A 17,751-nucleotide genomic window follows, 5' to 3' on the forward strand; every position below is an offset into this window, starting at 1 on the left:
CACACTCGAGTATTTTAGGTAGTTTGTGGGGATGGGGTCTAGTAAGAAAGTTGCTCTAGGGCTTTTGTTGATTTGGCTTGCTGTTGTGTGGGCGATTTGGAACTCTCGTAATGATATCATTTTTTCGAGAGGGACTCCGTCTGTCGAGCTTCTATTGGGTCAGGTGAAGCTCTCGTCCTGGAAATGGTTCCTGGGTAAGAGCTCTGCCAGCCCTTGCTCCTTACATGAGTGGGAGGTGTAACATGTCCTGTGTTGGTTTCGGTAGGGTGTGTTTGGGTTGTGGGTCCTGGCTCTGGCATTGGGTGGTGGGGCCTTTGGCTGCTTCTGACCAGCTCTTCAAGGTGGTGTTTTATTCATCTTTTCAGACTTGTTTCTTGGCGGGGAGTTTTGTTGTTTGTGTGTCCTTTTATTGTTTTTTGTTTTTTTTTTGTTCTCAGTGGAGTACCTCTGGTGCTTGAGTTTGGCGTGTATTTTGCCTCAGTACCTCTGGTTCTTTATTTTATCTTTGTTTTTTCCTTTTGGTGTACTACTTTTATCTTTCTATATATATATATATATATATATATATATATAATATATTTTGTCATTCAAAAAAAAAATAGTAAATTTCTAGTTTTTTACAAACCCCTACATTCATGCAGTCGGCGCATCAATGATCTTTGTATCGAAATCAGACGATTCTAATTTCAATGTAGATTTTGATTTTGTTTTTTAAAAACTAACACATATATTTAAATTTAAATTGTCCGATCTCGATCAAATGCCCACTGATGTGGCGATTGCATGAATGCATTGATTACCGACAACAGTCAATCCGAAATTTAAACTCTAAACTTGAAGATATATTTCTTCCAGAAGAAACGACCGTCCTTGAAAGTAAAGCTTCATCATTCTTGCATGCATAACTAAAGCAATAATACAATAAAAACAAAGAAAGCAAATCAGAGATGAATGAAGAATAATGAAAGCTACATAGCATGCATGTTATGAATCCACGCGTGGTTGCATCATATGGCAAGCGTTGCTCTTAATCTTATATTATACATTATTGATTGTCATGGTTTAGAGAAGTCATTTTCTGATGTAATATAAAACTAAGCACATGAACGTGTATGCATGAATTGCATATTGATTTTTTTCTTGGAAAGTGAATTGCATATTGATGAAGACATGCAATTGATATGATTTTTCATTTGATCGTACCAATAATGCATTTTATACTCAATAATGAAGTGGGTCTAACAGTTTTGCAACAAAACCAAGTACTATATAAACTTTTTTTTTAATCAAGTACTCCTATATAACCTCAATCACCTATTCTACCATCTCAAGCATTCAACTTTTTTTTTAGTAACAAAACCTATATTTTCATCAAAAGCCAAGTATTATGCCTAATAATAAGTTCTTGAAAGAATACCGTACAACTTTCCAATCAGTTCACAATTCAAAATAATCACAATCAACTCTCCCAGACAATGAATATACATGCAAATAGAGAATTGAAAGAAAAAAAATAGCAGGTTCCTCTAGGAAATAGTGAATTTGGTCATGTTCACCATGATATTGGAAATGATTGTTATAGCTAACAGGTTGGTCTTTGAGGTCCCCCCTTCTTGGCTCTAGCAGAATAAGTATGAACAAATCATACTAATGCCAATAACAATTAAATCTAATAAACACATAGGTTCCCTCGTTCATTATGGAACTCAACCCCCAATCTAATGCTATGAATGCTACTTGACAAAGCAATCCTCAATTTGTTCAACATGAATGAAGATAACGGTTTCAAATTTCCATGAAAAATAATACTGATCTGACAACTGGCTACTACTTACACTCCAAGTAGCTATCTATCGTTCATGACAAAATTCATGAATAGATGTAAGCATTGGCATAGTGCCTAACATGCCATCTGCCTAAAAATTTAGGGTCCGTTTCATTTTTAGTTTTTGAGTAAAAATAATCTTCGATGGACCACCTTATATTCAGTTCCCATTTTTCTAATCTCATATGTATAGGTGGTAAAAAAGTGTAGTGTTTTAAAAACAAAGAAACAACTTTTGTTATTTTTTCTTTCTTTTCATATAGTGATGCTTACAAGAATAAGAAAGTGGACTTTTCTTTAGTGTGTCAGTGTCACAATCAATTTCACCTTATTTTATTTTAAAGATAAAAAAGAAAACAATCATAATCTAGAGTCTAGATTATGATGCACAATCTTTAAATTATTATCAGAAACCAACAAAAATAATTGACAATAGAATGAATCACCCTCTCAAGTACACACCAATCACCACTATATATAATGAGTCATTCATGCCCTTAATTCACCAAACTATCCTATCTCACTTCAATCTCCATTTACTAACCTCTCTCTAGTTTCTTTTCCTTTCTAGTTTCACCAAACCATGGACAATATGTGTCAACTAAAATTCCAAAATATAGCAACACTGACTCAAGGGATGAAAACTCATTCAAATCTAATGAAATGTACACAATTATTAATTTTAGTATCAGTGTTTTCTTTCATCTTTTCACCTTCTTCCTTGTTTGTTTTCCTCCATTACTTCAAGTTCTATTTCTCTACTTTTCCTTTTCAACTCTACACTCACAACATAGACAAGAATAGCATGTTCCTCCTTTGCAATGGTCTTCTTGTTTTTGTTGGTTTAACTAAATCTTTCTCTAAGTCTTCAAGTGACAACGATGATGATAAACCTTCCAACAACTCGGAGGATTTATCATCATCACAGTATATTGAAGAAAAAGAAGAACAAATTTGTTCACAATCTCATGTTCTTGATGTTGAGGTGAATGAACCAATGTTGGAGAGAGAAGTTGAGATGAGAACTGATGAATCAGATGAACTCAATGCTGCAGCAGAGGAAAAAGAAGTACAAGAAAAAGTTGAAAAGATAATATTTATAGAGGAAGAACAAGAAGAAGAGATCATGAAGGAGGTAGAAGAAGAAGAAGAAGAAGAAGTTGAACTATTTGATGCACATGACGACGAGGAAGATAAAACGTCGGAAATTGATTACATTCTAATCGAAGAAAACAACATAGAAGAGGAAGAAGAAGAATATGTAGAAGAAGAAGAAAGTAGTGTGTTAAGTACAGAAGAGTTAAACAAAAAATTTGAAGATTTCATTAGAAAGATGAAAGAAGATTTAAGAATTGATGCTAGACGGAATTTAGTCATGGTTTGATTTAAGTAATTACAACCATGATCTTCTTTCTATTGATCATGCTTCTTGTATATTTTAGTTCTATGAATCCCTTAAATTTTGCAAGACCATTTCTCTGATATTTTTCCACCATATCAACAACAAAGAGCAAGTTTACATGCGAAATTTCTTTTTAATTAAATTATAGCTAGCTTTGTTCTAGTAATGACGATGATTATAGGGTTAACATGATGCAATGCATATAATGAATCTACCAATATTTGATTAGTCTGAGACTCTGAGTGGTATAATTTACATGAGTACCTTAAGCAAGAAGTTATAGGTGTTCAAGCTTTGACTCTTGCATGTGGAGAAAAAACCCGTTTATGAGAGGAGAATTCACCTAATGTGTCTAATCCTAACGGAAATTATTCTGGTAAATACTTTGTATTATAAAAAATGATTCAAGTCTTTTTATTATGGCCTTATTTAGAAGATCCACTAATCATTATTAATAAGAGGATCCACTAATTAAACTAAAAGGATTGTATCATTTCAGAAGAAATTAAACCATAGATGACGGCTGTTTTTGGTTGTTTATTGTTTAATGTATCATGTCTGGCATACAAATGGACAATGATACCTTGACCTATATTGTTGAATATATATATCTGTGTGTAATTACATGGTATACCAAATAATTCAACAGGAGAAAATGATTAAATACCAGATCAGATTATCACATATCACCGTATTGGTGATATTCTTGTCAAAAAAATAAAATAAAAAAAATCCTATTGGTTATAATACTGACAGCTAAGAAAGATGTTACAATTATTAGAGCAATTCTTGGATGGACACAAAGATTTAGACCCTCCATTTGGTCACACATACATAAAAAGAAAAAAGTAAAAAAAATAATAATTCAAATAATCATTAATTTTCAAATGATTATAACATGTATACTTTTTTTGTATGTGTCACACCTAATGGACTATCCAAATTCTTGTGTAGACCGAAGAATTATTCCAGTTATTATCCCCATCACCCTACTACCTGCAAAGTACAAGCATATAGACCTTTTTCCTTAGGAAATATACAAGAACTTAAATCACCATATCCTCGATATTCCTGTTCAAAGACCACCAAATTACCTTATCACATTATGCAACATAAGTTCATATGAAGTTGCATATTCTAATACTACTCCTTTTTTTCCGAATGTGTTGGTATTTGAAGTTGGTATGACTTAATTACAAACATATATAGCGTCATCTTATATGTTTTATTTAATTGTACTTTTGATCACTGAAACTAGTTAAGACTAGACATTATTTTGTTCCCTTAACATATAGGATAATTACTTTCCATATATAAAAATAAATAGCAAGCCAACGAGGGTATATAGCAATCTTACACTGAAACAAAGGATCTTAAATTTACGTAGAATAGTATAAAACTATGGACATAGATATGGTAGAAAAGTATTGGTAAGACCAATTGGTATGTTAGTAGGAACAAAAAGAATAAAGACTTTTACTTTCATTTCTGAAAGAGACCCAAGATTTTGTCATCTAATAATGCCTTGACATAGATATGGTAGAAAATTATGAACCTTTCATTTTCAAACTCTTAAATGAATTTTCATCATTTAGAAGATGAATCCCATGTGATCCTCTAAACTAAAGTGAAGTCAATTCATTTGGACATTGAAAGGGACTTAGTTTGATACATCCCTTTTGCAGAGAGCAACATCAATGTGGGTGAGATCTTTTAGGATACTTCCAAATTTGGTAGGACTAACTCACAAGACAAAAGCTACAAGACAGTAGTAAACTCTAGAATTCGCAATACTTAGATTCACGCAGTCGACACATCGATAATTGTTGGATCAAAATCAGACAATTTAGAGTTCAATGAAAATTTTGATTTTTTAAAAATTAAAATATGGAGATTGAAATATATATATATATATATATATATATATAGATTGTCCCATCTCGATCCAAGGACAACTCATGTACCAACTACGTGAATGGAGGGATTTCCAACACGTACCAATGTGCCGACTGCATGAATGTGGGGATTACCGATCACAACTCATCTAGAAGAAACGAACGTCCTTGTGTCCTTGAAAGTACTGATTCATGCATATGCATCATGCATAACTAAAGCAATAATACAAAGAAAACAAACCCGAGAGGAATGAAATGAAGAATAATGAAAGCTACGTTGTAATGTTATGAGTCCACGTGTGGTTGTTGTATCATGTGGCAAGGGTGACTCTTATAATTATAGAAGAAAAATTATTGATTGGTATGTTTTAGAAGAAGTCATTTTCTGATGTGTAAAACTAAGCACATGAACGTGTATGTAGGAATCGCATTGATGAAAACAATTGATATTGATTTTTCATTAGATCATACCAATAATGCATTATATAGTCAATAATGAAGTGGGTCTAATAATTCGGTGGCTTAGCCCCATGAAATAGAGGTAGAGAGTTTCCATGTAGAAAATGAGACGTATAATGTATCACCGATTTTATGTCAATAATGGACTTGAAAGAAAATTGTGAATGGATGTTTTGACAAATATTTAGTTTTAGAAAATGGTTTCTTTTTTTATTTATAGTTATAAAAATGGCCACCTTATTTTCGCTTTGTTCCTGTATTTAAATATGGGTCATATTAACACAAGTATTTCTTAGTCATTTGTTAAGGAATTACGAATAAAAAAATACAAATTTTATATTGAAAATAACTCTTTTTCAACTTTCAAAAAGTAGAATATATAATTTTTAAGATAATGTTTTCTATTTTAATTTCTTAACAAGTGTCTATAGACATTATTATACATGTGGAAATTACTTTTTTCCTTCACCTTGTTCTAAAGTCAAGTAACAGTATATTTATAAATTCTATTCGGTTTAATTAGAGAAGTCTCTAGTTCAAAACTTCAAATTATGAAATATTGTTGTAGTATTCGCCAAGAAACATGTTATCCATGAAACTGGAAGAAAACAAAAACTTACAAACCTATTGTACCAATGATGGTAAAAATAATACAAAACAAAAGGGGTCACTGTATTTTTAGAAGAAGAAAAAGTATCGGTGGACATCCCATCTAGTGATATTTCGGTCTACAAATGTAAATGGATATTCGTGACACGGATAATATGATATATGTGTTTGTCTTGTTGGATAAGTTCATATACATGTGTATCTACTAAGCATGTAAGGTAATCCAGAGGTTTTGAACTTACCATGAGTATATCATCGTATTTATGATATATTTTTTTTAAATGATTTTCTATTAAAAAAAACTTGTCTTTATGATAAACTAAAGCGTAACAACAAAAGTTCATCACATTCATTTTTTTTTTTTGAAGAAAAGTTCATCACATTCATGTCGCTCTTAATTTAACAACAAAATTCATCACATTCATTTTTTTCTTTTTACCAAGACATAACTATCCACGAACATTCATACATTTCATAAATGATTTCTAAATAATCCAATTTTTAACATGGCCTTCTTTTTACCAATCATTTATTTCAAATGGTATGGAAACACCAGCTTTTATAGCACATCCAATATTTATGCTTACAATTAAAAAGTTGCATATAATCCAATGTGTAACCTCCCAAATCCCTCCTAGAAATCCTCCTTTCAATATCTTCTTACGAACCTTATTTGAAGCACATATATGTGAAGTTTTGCTATTTAACCAAAAATTAATTCATGTAACGTCATTTGTTTTCAATTCCTTCTTTCTAGCCTTTTTATGTATTTAGGCAATACGTTATTTTAATTGATAATTGTCTATTTGATTTTCAAAATAATAAACGTTCAAAGTTACGTACCAATTCCACAAGTTTCAATCTTCTTATTCTACTTCGTCGTCTTTTTTTTTATTCTCTATTTCCTCATTCTTCTATTATCCCTAGAGTGCTCACAAGCCACAACCATCAAATTCACAATTTTTACCTTCAAAGAACAAATATTTCGCTATATTCTTTCCATGTTTGCTTTGAATGCAAGCTCCCACTATTCATCAAAATATATGTTTTATACTGCTATTTTTCTATAGGTTGCTAATCACTTTTGATCATTTGTTTTTTGTATTATGTTGTTGTATATTTTCTCATGGGTTGCTAATCTCCTTTGAACATTTGTTTTGTTTTTACCAAAAATATTTCATTATATTGTTGAATTTTCAATGTCACAAGACACTTCAGAAAGCAAGAAGTTAGCAAAGAAGATGAGAATCCATGACACTATCAATACCACATTTGACTCATATATACAAATTATGGTATATTTTTCCTATCGATAACCAATAATAGTTTTTTTTTTTTTCTGTTAGAAAGTAGACACAACCAATTCTTTCATACCGATCTTTAATTTTGATATGCAAATGCAAGCTTAGCCTCAATTTTAATCTTTATATTATATTCCTATGAATATTTTGGCATATCGATATTGATATATCTTGACGTTAAAAGGGAGGACTATGTAACTAGTAACATGCAAAAATGAATTCGTTAAAAGGGACCCAAACAACCTGAGCTTTCAATCAAATTATAATTAATGTTGAAGCTTCCAAATCGAATTCTAATTAATGATGAAGGTTCTTATTAAAATGAACTATTTAGTGTGCATAAGTGGTTAACTAGCACCCTTGGGGCACTAGTTAAAGATCTTAAATGGTAAATTTTTATGAAAGTTTGTGCACTTACACTTTGTTTGGTTGTGAAGAGAAATTGTGAAGAGAGAAATAGGTGAGAGAGAGAGTAAGAGAAGAGAGAAATAAGTGAGAAATAGAATAGATTTGATGGATTGTTTGTTAGAAGAGAAAGATAGAAGAAATAGAGAAGAAAGAAGTGTTGATTACTTTTGAAAGTACTAAAATGCCCAAAATTAAAAATTATTTTTTTTAAGGAAAAAATTATTTTTTTATAACACCAAATTAAAATCCTTCAATCAACATATACTAATTTATTTATGTATGTGAATTTATTTATTAAACTACAAACTAATAAATTTTTTTTAATTTGATTAGATTAATTATTTTTAGTTTTTTTGACAAGGTTTAAATAATTTAGTTCTGGTAAAAAAATAGTTAACTAAATCAACTCATAAATCCATTTCCAATGTTGGTCTATCTACTAAACTATCGCTTGCTTTTCCAGTAATTTAGAAACACTTCATACACAATGCCGAGAGATTAAATAGGAACAAGGGTAAAAAATTGGATATAATATTTCAATACAAGGGTAAAAAAAGAACAACAAGGGTAAAAGCCTTCTCTCCCCACTTTCTTCTCTATTGTGAGGAGACATAAAAAGGTAGTGGGTCCCACACTTTTTTAATCTCTCTTCCCTGTTTCTCTTCATTCCAAACAAGAGAAAGTTGGTCTCTCTTTTCTCTTTCTCTCTTCTCTCTTTCTCTCTTCCTTATTTCTCTTCAACCAAACAGACTGTTAGTGTATTGAAAATTAAAAAGTTTGACATTTTTAAAGAATAATTACTTAATTTAAAATGTTTAAAGAGTGCTCAGGGCACTAGTTAGCAAGACCCAACAAATAAATCATCGATTTATTTCCTATATATGAAAGTTTATCAATTTATTCGCTTATATTTTATTAGCGGAACTAAATTGATGGATTTTATATAATTTAAGAATAACTTATTGTATTTACATAGGTTTAGGATTAAAATAGAGAGAGTGATTGTTGGATGTGGATTCCATGCGGTCAAAAAAATCCTGAAGTTACACCATAACGAACAACCCTTTCTCTGCGGTATCCGATGTTGTATCATGTAATCGATATACAACCCAAACTCTGCACCTTGATGTCTTCGTCTTAGATCTATTTGATTGCACACCCACATAAGGTTGATGAAGAAATCGTGTGGTTCAGTTACCACTCATGCAAGTTTTAGTTTGTGTGGGTATATTTAACGAAGAGAAATGTTATCTTGACAACTTTTTGGTTGTCCAACATTGTATTGTATATGCACTATTTTATTTTTTTAATTAGTTGTTCATCTCTTTCATAATCACATCAATAGTTACAAATGTTACTTCCGAAACTCAATAGTTGTTGATTTTTAGATGTTTGAATAACATTGCTAGTCGGTGAAACCCAATACTTATATTTCGGCCACCTATATTTAGTGGAAAAAAAAATGTTACGTTTGACTTCAAAATATACTTATTCTCAATGTCTGTTCTTAATTGTGTTAATTTGTAACTTACAAATTGTAAGCAACTTGCACAAATTTTAGAGGGATGAATTAAACAAGACAAATTGTTTTAGATTAGAATATAATCTCATATTTGGGATTTCAGCTTACCATGATTTTGATTGAAACTTCTATATACACTGTAAAATTGAAAATTGCCCCAATCGTATATGCGAAGTTTCATGGCTTGTGAAAGAGACAAGGAAATTTGATTGAGGGAATAAAACTCCTAAGAGGTGGTAAAAGCACACTTCAAACTCCTGAACGCTAATTTAATTGAGTTTTTTCTTTTTAAAAACTAAGTCATTTAATCAACAAATAAAAATTAATTCACCTGACAACTAGCCTTTACTTCTTTCTTGTTTGGTTATTGTCTACATTAAATTTTGAGGCATAGGAGAAATAAATGAAAACAAAAATTTAGAAGACACAGGTAACGTTAAACAGAGAGAGGAGAATATTGTCATCTCCTCTCTCTCCAACAAGCCGGCCTTAGTTTTTTCTCTTTAGGTTTTCTCTTTTAGTTTCTTCATTGAGGGGTGGTTTTGGGTCAATTTTTGACCTGGAATCACCACTCTTCATCTTTTTTATCTCTATTTCAATCTAAATAAGAGATTTTTCACATAGATCTAGGTTTTTTCTTGGTGATTTCGTCATGTGAGTGTGGCGGTGTGTTGTTCGTCGTCTTGTGCGGCGTTGTTTGATTTTTTGTCTTGGTGCCGTGTTTATTTGATTCATATTGAAAGATCGATTTATTCAATCAAAGATTTGGGCGTCAACGTTGCACATCCGGAGACATGGGTAATCCGGTCACTTTAATTTTATCATATATTTTTGTAGCATTTTGCCGTTATATGCTATTAACTTGGATGTTGTGAGTTTGTTCGCAGATTTATCCTTTACGTTTTTAGCTGTGTTGAATGATGTACTCTATCGATTTCGATTTGAATGAATGAATATCGTTTTTAAGGAGTGAAAATTGGTGTCAATGCGGAGTGGCTGCCATCGGCTAAGATACACAAAGAGGTTTCCTAATTGTACTAAATGTATGCTACAAGAGTTCAATTGTACCAGGGGTTTTTTTCTTCTCTTTTTCATTGTGTTTTTTTTTATATTTAATCTTCTTATTTTGTTCTAACTAATATTTCAAACACAATAACTGAGAGCAATATATAGATATGAGAGGGATTACAGTTTCTTGAGGAATGGCCCGAAACAGAGTAATAACGAAAATAGGAAGAAATACAGAATATCAACGGAGCATCGCAACAATGTTTTTGTAATGGAAAAACTAAGATTATGATATTTGATACATGCAACAGGACTGTGAAAGCCACATAGAGTCGGTGTTGAAACGTTGGTCTTTCACCTTTGAGAAAGAGAAATGAGAAAAGGGGAAGGTTGGTGGTATCCTTGGCCACTGGTGAAAAGAATCAATGTGCATCAAGGCTCTACCATTAATCAAGAAGAAAGTGCTCAAAATGATATTCTATTTCATACTATGATCAAGTATAATTTCGGCACCATCGACTTTTTGTTTTTTTGTTTTAATTTTGTGTTTGCTTTGTTTTATGTGCGCTGAAGTGGGAACTTGAGAACAAGCAGACATGAAAATGAAAAAAATAAGGAGTATAAGAAAGCTGAAAAAGGTAAGTATACATGCTATTATGAAATACATTTTGATGAAGTGATTATGTAACAAACTTTATTCTAAGATTCTGAAATGCAAAGTGCTAAAGAGATTAATTTTGCATTTGGAATCACAATGAAAGGTTTTAGATAAAGGCTTGATATTACAATTTCGGCTTAATTCGATATTTGGTCCCCTAACTAATTTGGTGTTTTCATTTTGGTCCCATAAGTTCTAAAATGAACGATTTGGTCCCTCGATTTTTGCTTCAGTTTTCAAAATGGTCCCTGACCGTTAACTCTAACCCTAAATGTCTACAATGGACCAACATACAGAGTGGTCCACCATAGATCCTATTAATTATTTTAATTTAAACCATTTGATTTTTTTTTAAGAGAGAGAACCGTTAGATTACTAATGTCTATTTTATCTTACGATGTACCGCCAACACGTAACTTTTTTTTTCTTTTCTTCATGTTCTTCATCTTTCTCTTCTCCATCTTCATCAATCATCTTTGATGACATGCTGTCATTACGTAATTTTTAGGACTTATTGTGACATTTTGATAGAGTTCTCATGCAATTTATACTGTTCTGGAGTGCAAAAAGCTTAAATATTGAAGTCTGTTCGAAGGAAATCGCGCCACGCCAATTTCAAGCCGTGCTGCGATTTTTGAAGCAAAATTACATCCTCCCTGTTTGAGGGAAATCGCGGCACGCCTATATACATGGCGCGGCGCGATTTTGACGGGTCAGGCCCATGACTTCTATAAATACTGCACTCAATCTGAAGAACAAGAGTTACGATTTTGGAGAGCAAAGTGCGATTTTGAGACATCAGAGACGGCTAGAAGGGCGATTTCTTCATCCTTTTACCAATTCATGTATGTTTTAATTATTTCATTGATTATGCTATTTGTAAACTCGATTATGAGTAGCTAAATCTCTCAGAGATTAGGTCACAGATGAATCTATGTAACCCTAATTGATACATGTTGCTGTGAAACTTTATTACTTATTAATGATATTCTAGTTTTCATTCAATTCAATTGTTCTTAATGCTTTTTATATCCTGATCAAATATAAACATGATTTTGTGAGAACGAATGACTACTGACCATAGCTTTCGACTTAGACCTAATTGAATTGTTCTAATAAACATGGTTAGTCTAGGAATGGATAATCGTTTGTTAGTGATATTAGGTTAACGTGCTTAACCTTTGATGATTATTAGACCACCTAAGGAATTAGGGGCTGTAGTTTAAAAAGAGGGTCCTAACTCAAGGGATTGATTAGGGCTAATTTGTTAACTATCGTGAAACTAGAGAATCATTAGTAATAATAGGTGCAGTAACCAATTAGGGGAAACATAGAGGATTCGACAGACCTGATCTCATCTCTCTCTCCATATTTTCTTAATCAACTTTATTTCTGTTTCTTGATTTAATTAAAATCAAACCAAATCTACTGCCTAGTGGCAAAATAAAATAAACCTTTATACATCCTATTTTTATAACGCAATTGAATTATTGAAGTTAAAAACAGTCCTCGCGGGATCGATATTTTTACTACTTCGATAGTATTTGGTGCACTTGCCAGAATTCTATCAAGTTTTTGGCGCCGTTGCCGGGGACTGTTGAATTATTTCAACAAGGCAATTACGTTATTATTTAGGATTTTTGTCTTTTATATTTTTGTATATATATTTATAAAAAAAAATATTATGCTTTTTGTTTTCTTCTCATTGTACTGTGCTACTGAAAAGTTTATCCAAGTTTTGCAGCTATGATAGACAGGTTACTCCTCTATGACACCGAAGAGATTGCTAAGTTGCAGTATGAAAAATATATGCTATCTTTTAAGATCAAAATTTTGGACAACAAAATCTCGAGTTGTGGTCATTATGAGGCGAATCAACCAGGTAGTGATGGTGAAGGGAAGAAAGAGGTGATCAACATCGATTATAATACTCAACTTCAGAATATTTTAGATGATTTCTTGGTGTCAAATCAAGTTTTATTTGAAAAGTTTGATGTTCAGTGTGGTGATCTTGTTGAGAAAGCACATGAGTCTCAGAGGAAGCTGGTTCAGATGAAGAGTGAGTGTCACAAGGTTGAGGTGGAAGAAAAACCCAAAGTGAGGAGTGTTGATATATTCCCAAAGTCTGAACCAACGGAGGTTGAGGAAATCACTCGTGTGCAGATGGATGCACGTCCTTCTCTACGGTGGGAGAGCTTAAACTCTAAAGGTTTAACAGTGAGAGCATGGGAGCATCTACTTCTTTGCTACAAATTCATGGAATTCCTACCAAACAAGAGGAAGAAGAAGGATGATATATTCTTTCTGACATATTTGCCACCCTAACAGTGGTTGAAGCGTCAAGCTCAATGACGTAAAAGAAAGCGTTGGGTGGGAGGCAACCCACTGTTTAATTTTCAGGTATGATTTTATTGCTTTCAAAAATAAAAACACAAAAATATTTTTCTTTTCTTTTTAACATGAGGCAGGAAAGTTTTCGAAAAATTGTTCTAGTACCTCCTATCAAGAAAATCATGCAAGGTACTGATGTCTTGCATGATTCTCTCTTCAAAAGTTTTTCAAAAATTCAATAAGACTCAGGCATTTTTCAAGAAAACAAGTTTTGGCATGAGAGAATTCCCTGTTTCTACAAAATTGCGCCGCGCCTGTATATGGCCGCAGCACGATTTTTCTCCTCAGCCTATAAAAACCTCACTATTCATCATCATTTTCATTCCATTTTTCCTACTTTTCTCTACCAAAAATTTCCCTAGACTTCCCATTCACGAATTTTTCCCATCTTAATCTACCTTATCACTTCCTAAACATCATCAAACCACAATCCAATCACAAATTCATCAATCCAAACCATTATCATTCACAATCCATCACAATCCATCATAATTTTCCCAAACTTCACAAAACTTCCTTTTCACCATCTTCCTTAACCACAAATGGCCTCCAATCCACGAAACACCCGCTCAAAGAAAGCCACCAACCCCAAGCCATCCACAAGCAAAGCCAAACGCCCTCGTACCGCATCCGAACCACCCGAAAACGCCATTCATTTTATCAATGACCAAGCCCAAGAGTTCCACAAAGCCATGAAAAGTTTTGAAGTTGTGGGGGAGAGGAAGTTTGAATTCACAAAGCTTGTGAATTATCCGTTCTTTGAGGCTGAGTTACGAAGGAGAGGGTGGACGAAGTTGAATGAGATGATCGATGAAGTGAACAACAAAACCGTGATCGTCGAATTCTTTGCAAATGCACGGGTTTCCGATACACCCTTTCAATCTTTTGTTTGGGGCAAGATCATTGATTTCAGCCCTGAAGCCCTTAATGCATTGCTGAATGTTCAACCGCCGGAGGAGTGTTGGGTTGAGAAACTGAGGAGGGAAATCACTGACGATTTCAATGCCACCAAGCAAGATCAAGGGGATGGCATCTTTGAGGGATTAAGGACACCGGGGGCTGGACACCCGGATGATGATGTGAACATGGGCTGATCTACTGATGGATTAGCATTTTCTGCTTTGTATTTTATTTTCAGTTATTTTTCTTTTGATGTATTTTCTTTATTTTCTTTTTAATGTCGAAGTCCATTGAACTTATTTCCCTATTGTAATTGCTCCTGCACTTGTTTATTATTAATGAATTTGTTTTGTTTCATGTGACCTATTCCAGTTTAGTAACAGTTGTTTGATGAAACGGTATTCCAAAAGTTCTAAAGGAGGGGTGACTTGATTCAAAGGCGAAGTGTACAGCGTTGCTAGGTAGTCACATACTCCCAGAAATCTCAGCCATAAGGTTCATTGCCAAATTTGTTTTTCAATTTACTTATATTTAGAATAGTTTTCCATGCAACTACATTTCTAGAACTTGCATTGTTTCTCTATTATTGATTGGTCTTTGTCAATTACACACTGAGGCAAAAGTGCTTGGTCCTGTGAGCCTTTTTGAAGCCTACCCTGTTTTTAATTTATTGAAATTATCCTTTCTTAACCAATTGTGAGCCGGTAGGATTAGAACTTTTTGTTCGGTGACAAACTACATTACAAGCCTAGAGACTTTTAGGACTTGTCCCTTAATGTATTTTCTGAGTTAAGGCATTGTAGAATGTTGCTAAAGATTAAGTTTGGGGTTGCTATTGGAATTTGCAACCAACTAAGTTTGGGTGGGGGTACTAGAGAATAAGAGAACAAAAATGAAAGAAATAGGAAATTGTCATGCAAAATACACACAAAAATGGTGTATCAAAAAAAAAATTTGAATGATGAAAAAGGGACAAAACATTGAAAATCTGAGTAACTTCAAACTCGATTGTCCCTAAATGTTAAAAATGTTCTCTAGTACCTTTGCATTGATTGTATTTCCACAAGGTGAATGAATGAAGGATTGAATTTTGTGCTTTAACTTACGTAGGAATGCCTAACTCAAATTTTGTGTAGCCTACTTATCCAAATATATCCCACCTTTCACCTAAGCCCCGTTATAACCCTAAAGACCTCAAAAGTGTGTAATGATATTGACTTTGATTGATGTTTAGAAACTTTTCAAGCGTATGGTAATATGTAGACCTGCATGTCGACTGGTAGAACCCTATTTCATATTGATGCGTGGAGTTGTGAACTGGTGGATGCGAACAAGTCAAACTAGCTCATCTTTAGCTAGAAGGAGAATGAACTTTTGGGTACTATCGTTTTGTCAGGTAACTGTTATTTTTCTGTCGTTTGTCACTGTTGCAAGCAAATTCCTTGAGGACAAGGAATGGTTTAAGTTTGGGGTTGTGATGACATGCTGTCATTACGTAATTTTTAGGACTTATTGTGACATTTTGATAGAGTTCTCATGCAATTTATACTGTTCTGGAGTGCAAAAAGCTTAAATATTGAAGTCTGTTCGAAGGAAATCGCGCCACGCCAATTTCAAGCCGTGCTGCGATTTTTGAAGCAAAATTACATCCTCCCTGTTTGAGGGAAATCGCGGCACGCCTATATACAGAACGTTATACCCCACACCCCTACACTTATACCTTCACCCCAACAATTTTTCAAAATTCCAATTTTACCCTCTTTACTATATAATCTTTTACACATAAATTTTTCACCCTCATTTTCAACATCTCCTAATTCAGGATGAGTTCACCCCCACAAGATATTTTTCCAGGTACTTATTTCCTCTTTTTTTTCACGATAAAACGTTTCCGAAAATATTTCGGATTATTCATAGATACGTTTCCGAAAATAATTCGGAATACTTATATACACGTTTCCGAAACAATCCGGAAGACTATTATGCTTAGCTTTCCGGTTTATACCAAATAATTTTCTATAAAACGTAAACAAACTACCGGAAATGTTAAATTGATGTTTTCCGGTGCATTTAATTTTATAGTCCTCATAAACGTTTATGCTAATTACTACAATACCAAATAATTGTCCTGATTCTCATATTACTTGTTTGTATTATTTTTTTTAAAATCTTCATTTTAGCAATAGTTTCTTATTAAAAAAATTATATTATAGTTTTTCACTTTTTTTAAAGTTCTATTTTTGTATATCATTTTTTAATAGTTACAGACATACCTCAATTACGTGATAAAGATCAACCATGTGTAGACACCACTGCTGCATTCACAACTACACAAAGTTTTGATACAAGAGAAGCTGTTGTTAGTTGGGCTAGGGAGATAGGAATTAGAAATAAAGTAACTGTTACCATTACTAGATCAGATAAGGAGACTGGAAAGAGAGGAAGAAGTAATAAAATAATCTTGGGTTGTGACAAGGGTGGAAGGTACAAGCGAGCTGAAAGTTCAACACAAAGTGCTACGAAAAAATGTGGTTGTCCATTCAAAATTAGATCAACACCGTTGAAAGATGGTCTTGGGTGGAAAGTTGAGGTAAAATGTGGATTTCACAACCACGAGTTACCTGATAGACTGGAAGGTCATGCATTTGTGGGACGTCTAAATGCAGATGAACATAAACATGTTGAAGATTTGGCAAAACGCCATGTTCCACCTAGACACATACTTCTATCATTGCAAGAGAGACCCAGAGAATGTCACCTGAATCACACAAATATATAAGAAGAAGAGTACGCTAAAAATAAAGGCGAGAGGTAATAAAATAGATATACAACAGTTGCTAACGTTGATAGATGGTGAAAATTATGTAAGTTGGAGTAGAAGAAGAGATGACTCAGATGTAATGAGAGATATAATGTGGGCGCATCCATATTTAGTCAAGTTGTTGAACTTGTTTCCAATTGTGTTGATTATGGATAGCACGTACAAAACTAATAAATATAGATTGCCGCTGCTCGAAATTGTAGGTATGACATCTACAGAGTGCACATTTGCGGTTGCATTTGCTGTTGATCGTAGAACTCTCCCCTCACCGGAAGATGAAGTAAGCATGCCACATCATATAGAGTAATCGTCATTTCACCAAATGGCATGTGAAATGACGACGTCTCTGGATGCCATCTCTCAACAAATGCAGATAAAAGATTGGCATCAACCATCTTCATGCTACTCCTCTGAAGTGCGCTTAGTCCAGAACCATTCAGCCAATCCCGTATTTGAGGGGGAAGTTGTGGAGGAACCCAATCTTCCAACTTTTTCCCATGCGATGGTACCTTTAAATATTTTTTTTACCGCGTTCCTACGTAAATTTAAAAT

General features: G+C 33.3%; 1 protein-coding gene and 1 pseudogene across 1 annotated transcript; both read left to right on the top strand.

Moving 5' to 3' along the window:
• Positions 1 to 2,260: 2,260 nt before the first annotated feature.
• On the top strand, positions 2,261 to 3,353 carry LOC146925207 (uncharacterized). The gene has a single exon (XM_085710180.1). The coding sequence runs from the start codon at positions 2,409 to 2,411 to the stop codon at positions 3,207 to 3,209; it is 801 nt and encodes a 266-aa protein (XP_085566306.1). The 5' UTR covers positions 2,261 to 2,408; the 3' UTR covers positions 3,210 to 3,353.
• Positions 3,354 to 4,628: 1,275 nt separating this feature from the next.
• LOC146925208 (PKS-NRPS hybrid synthetase cheA-like) lies at positions 4,629 to 17,506 on the top strand (annotated as a pseudogene).
• Positions 17,507 to 17,751: the final 245 nt, after the last annotated feature.

This window comes from Medicago sativa, chromosome 5, assembly GCF_051527215.1.
Source record: "Medicago sativa cultivar Bolivia chromosome 5, Bolivia_mono, whole genome shotgun sequence".
In the NCBI taxonomy this organism is placed as follows: domain Eukaryota; kingdom Viridiplantae; phylum Streptophyta; class Magnoliopsida; order Fabales; family Fabaceae; genus Medicago; species Medicago sativa.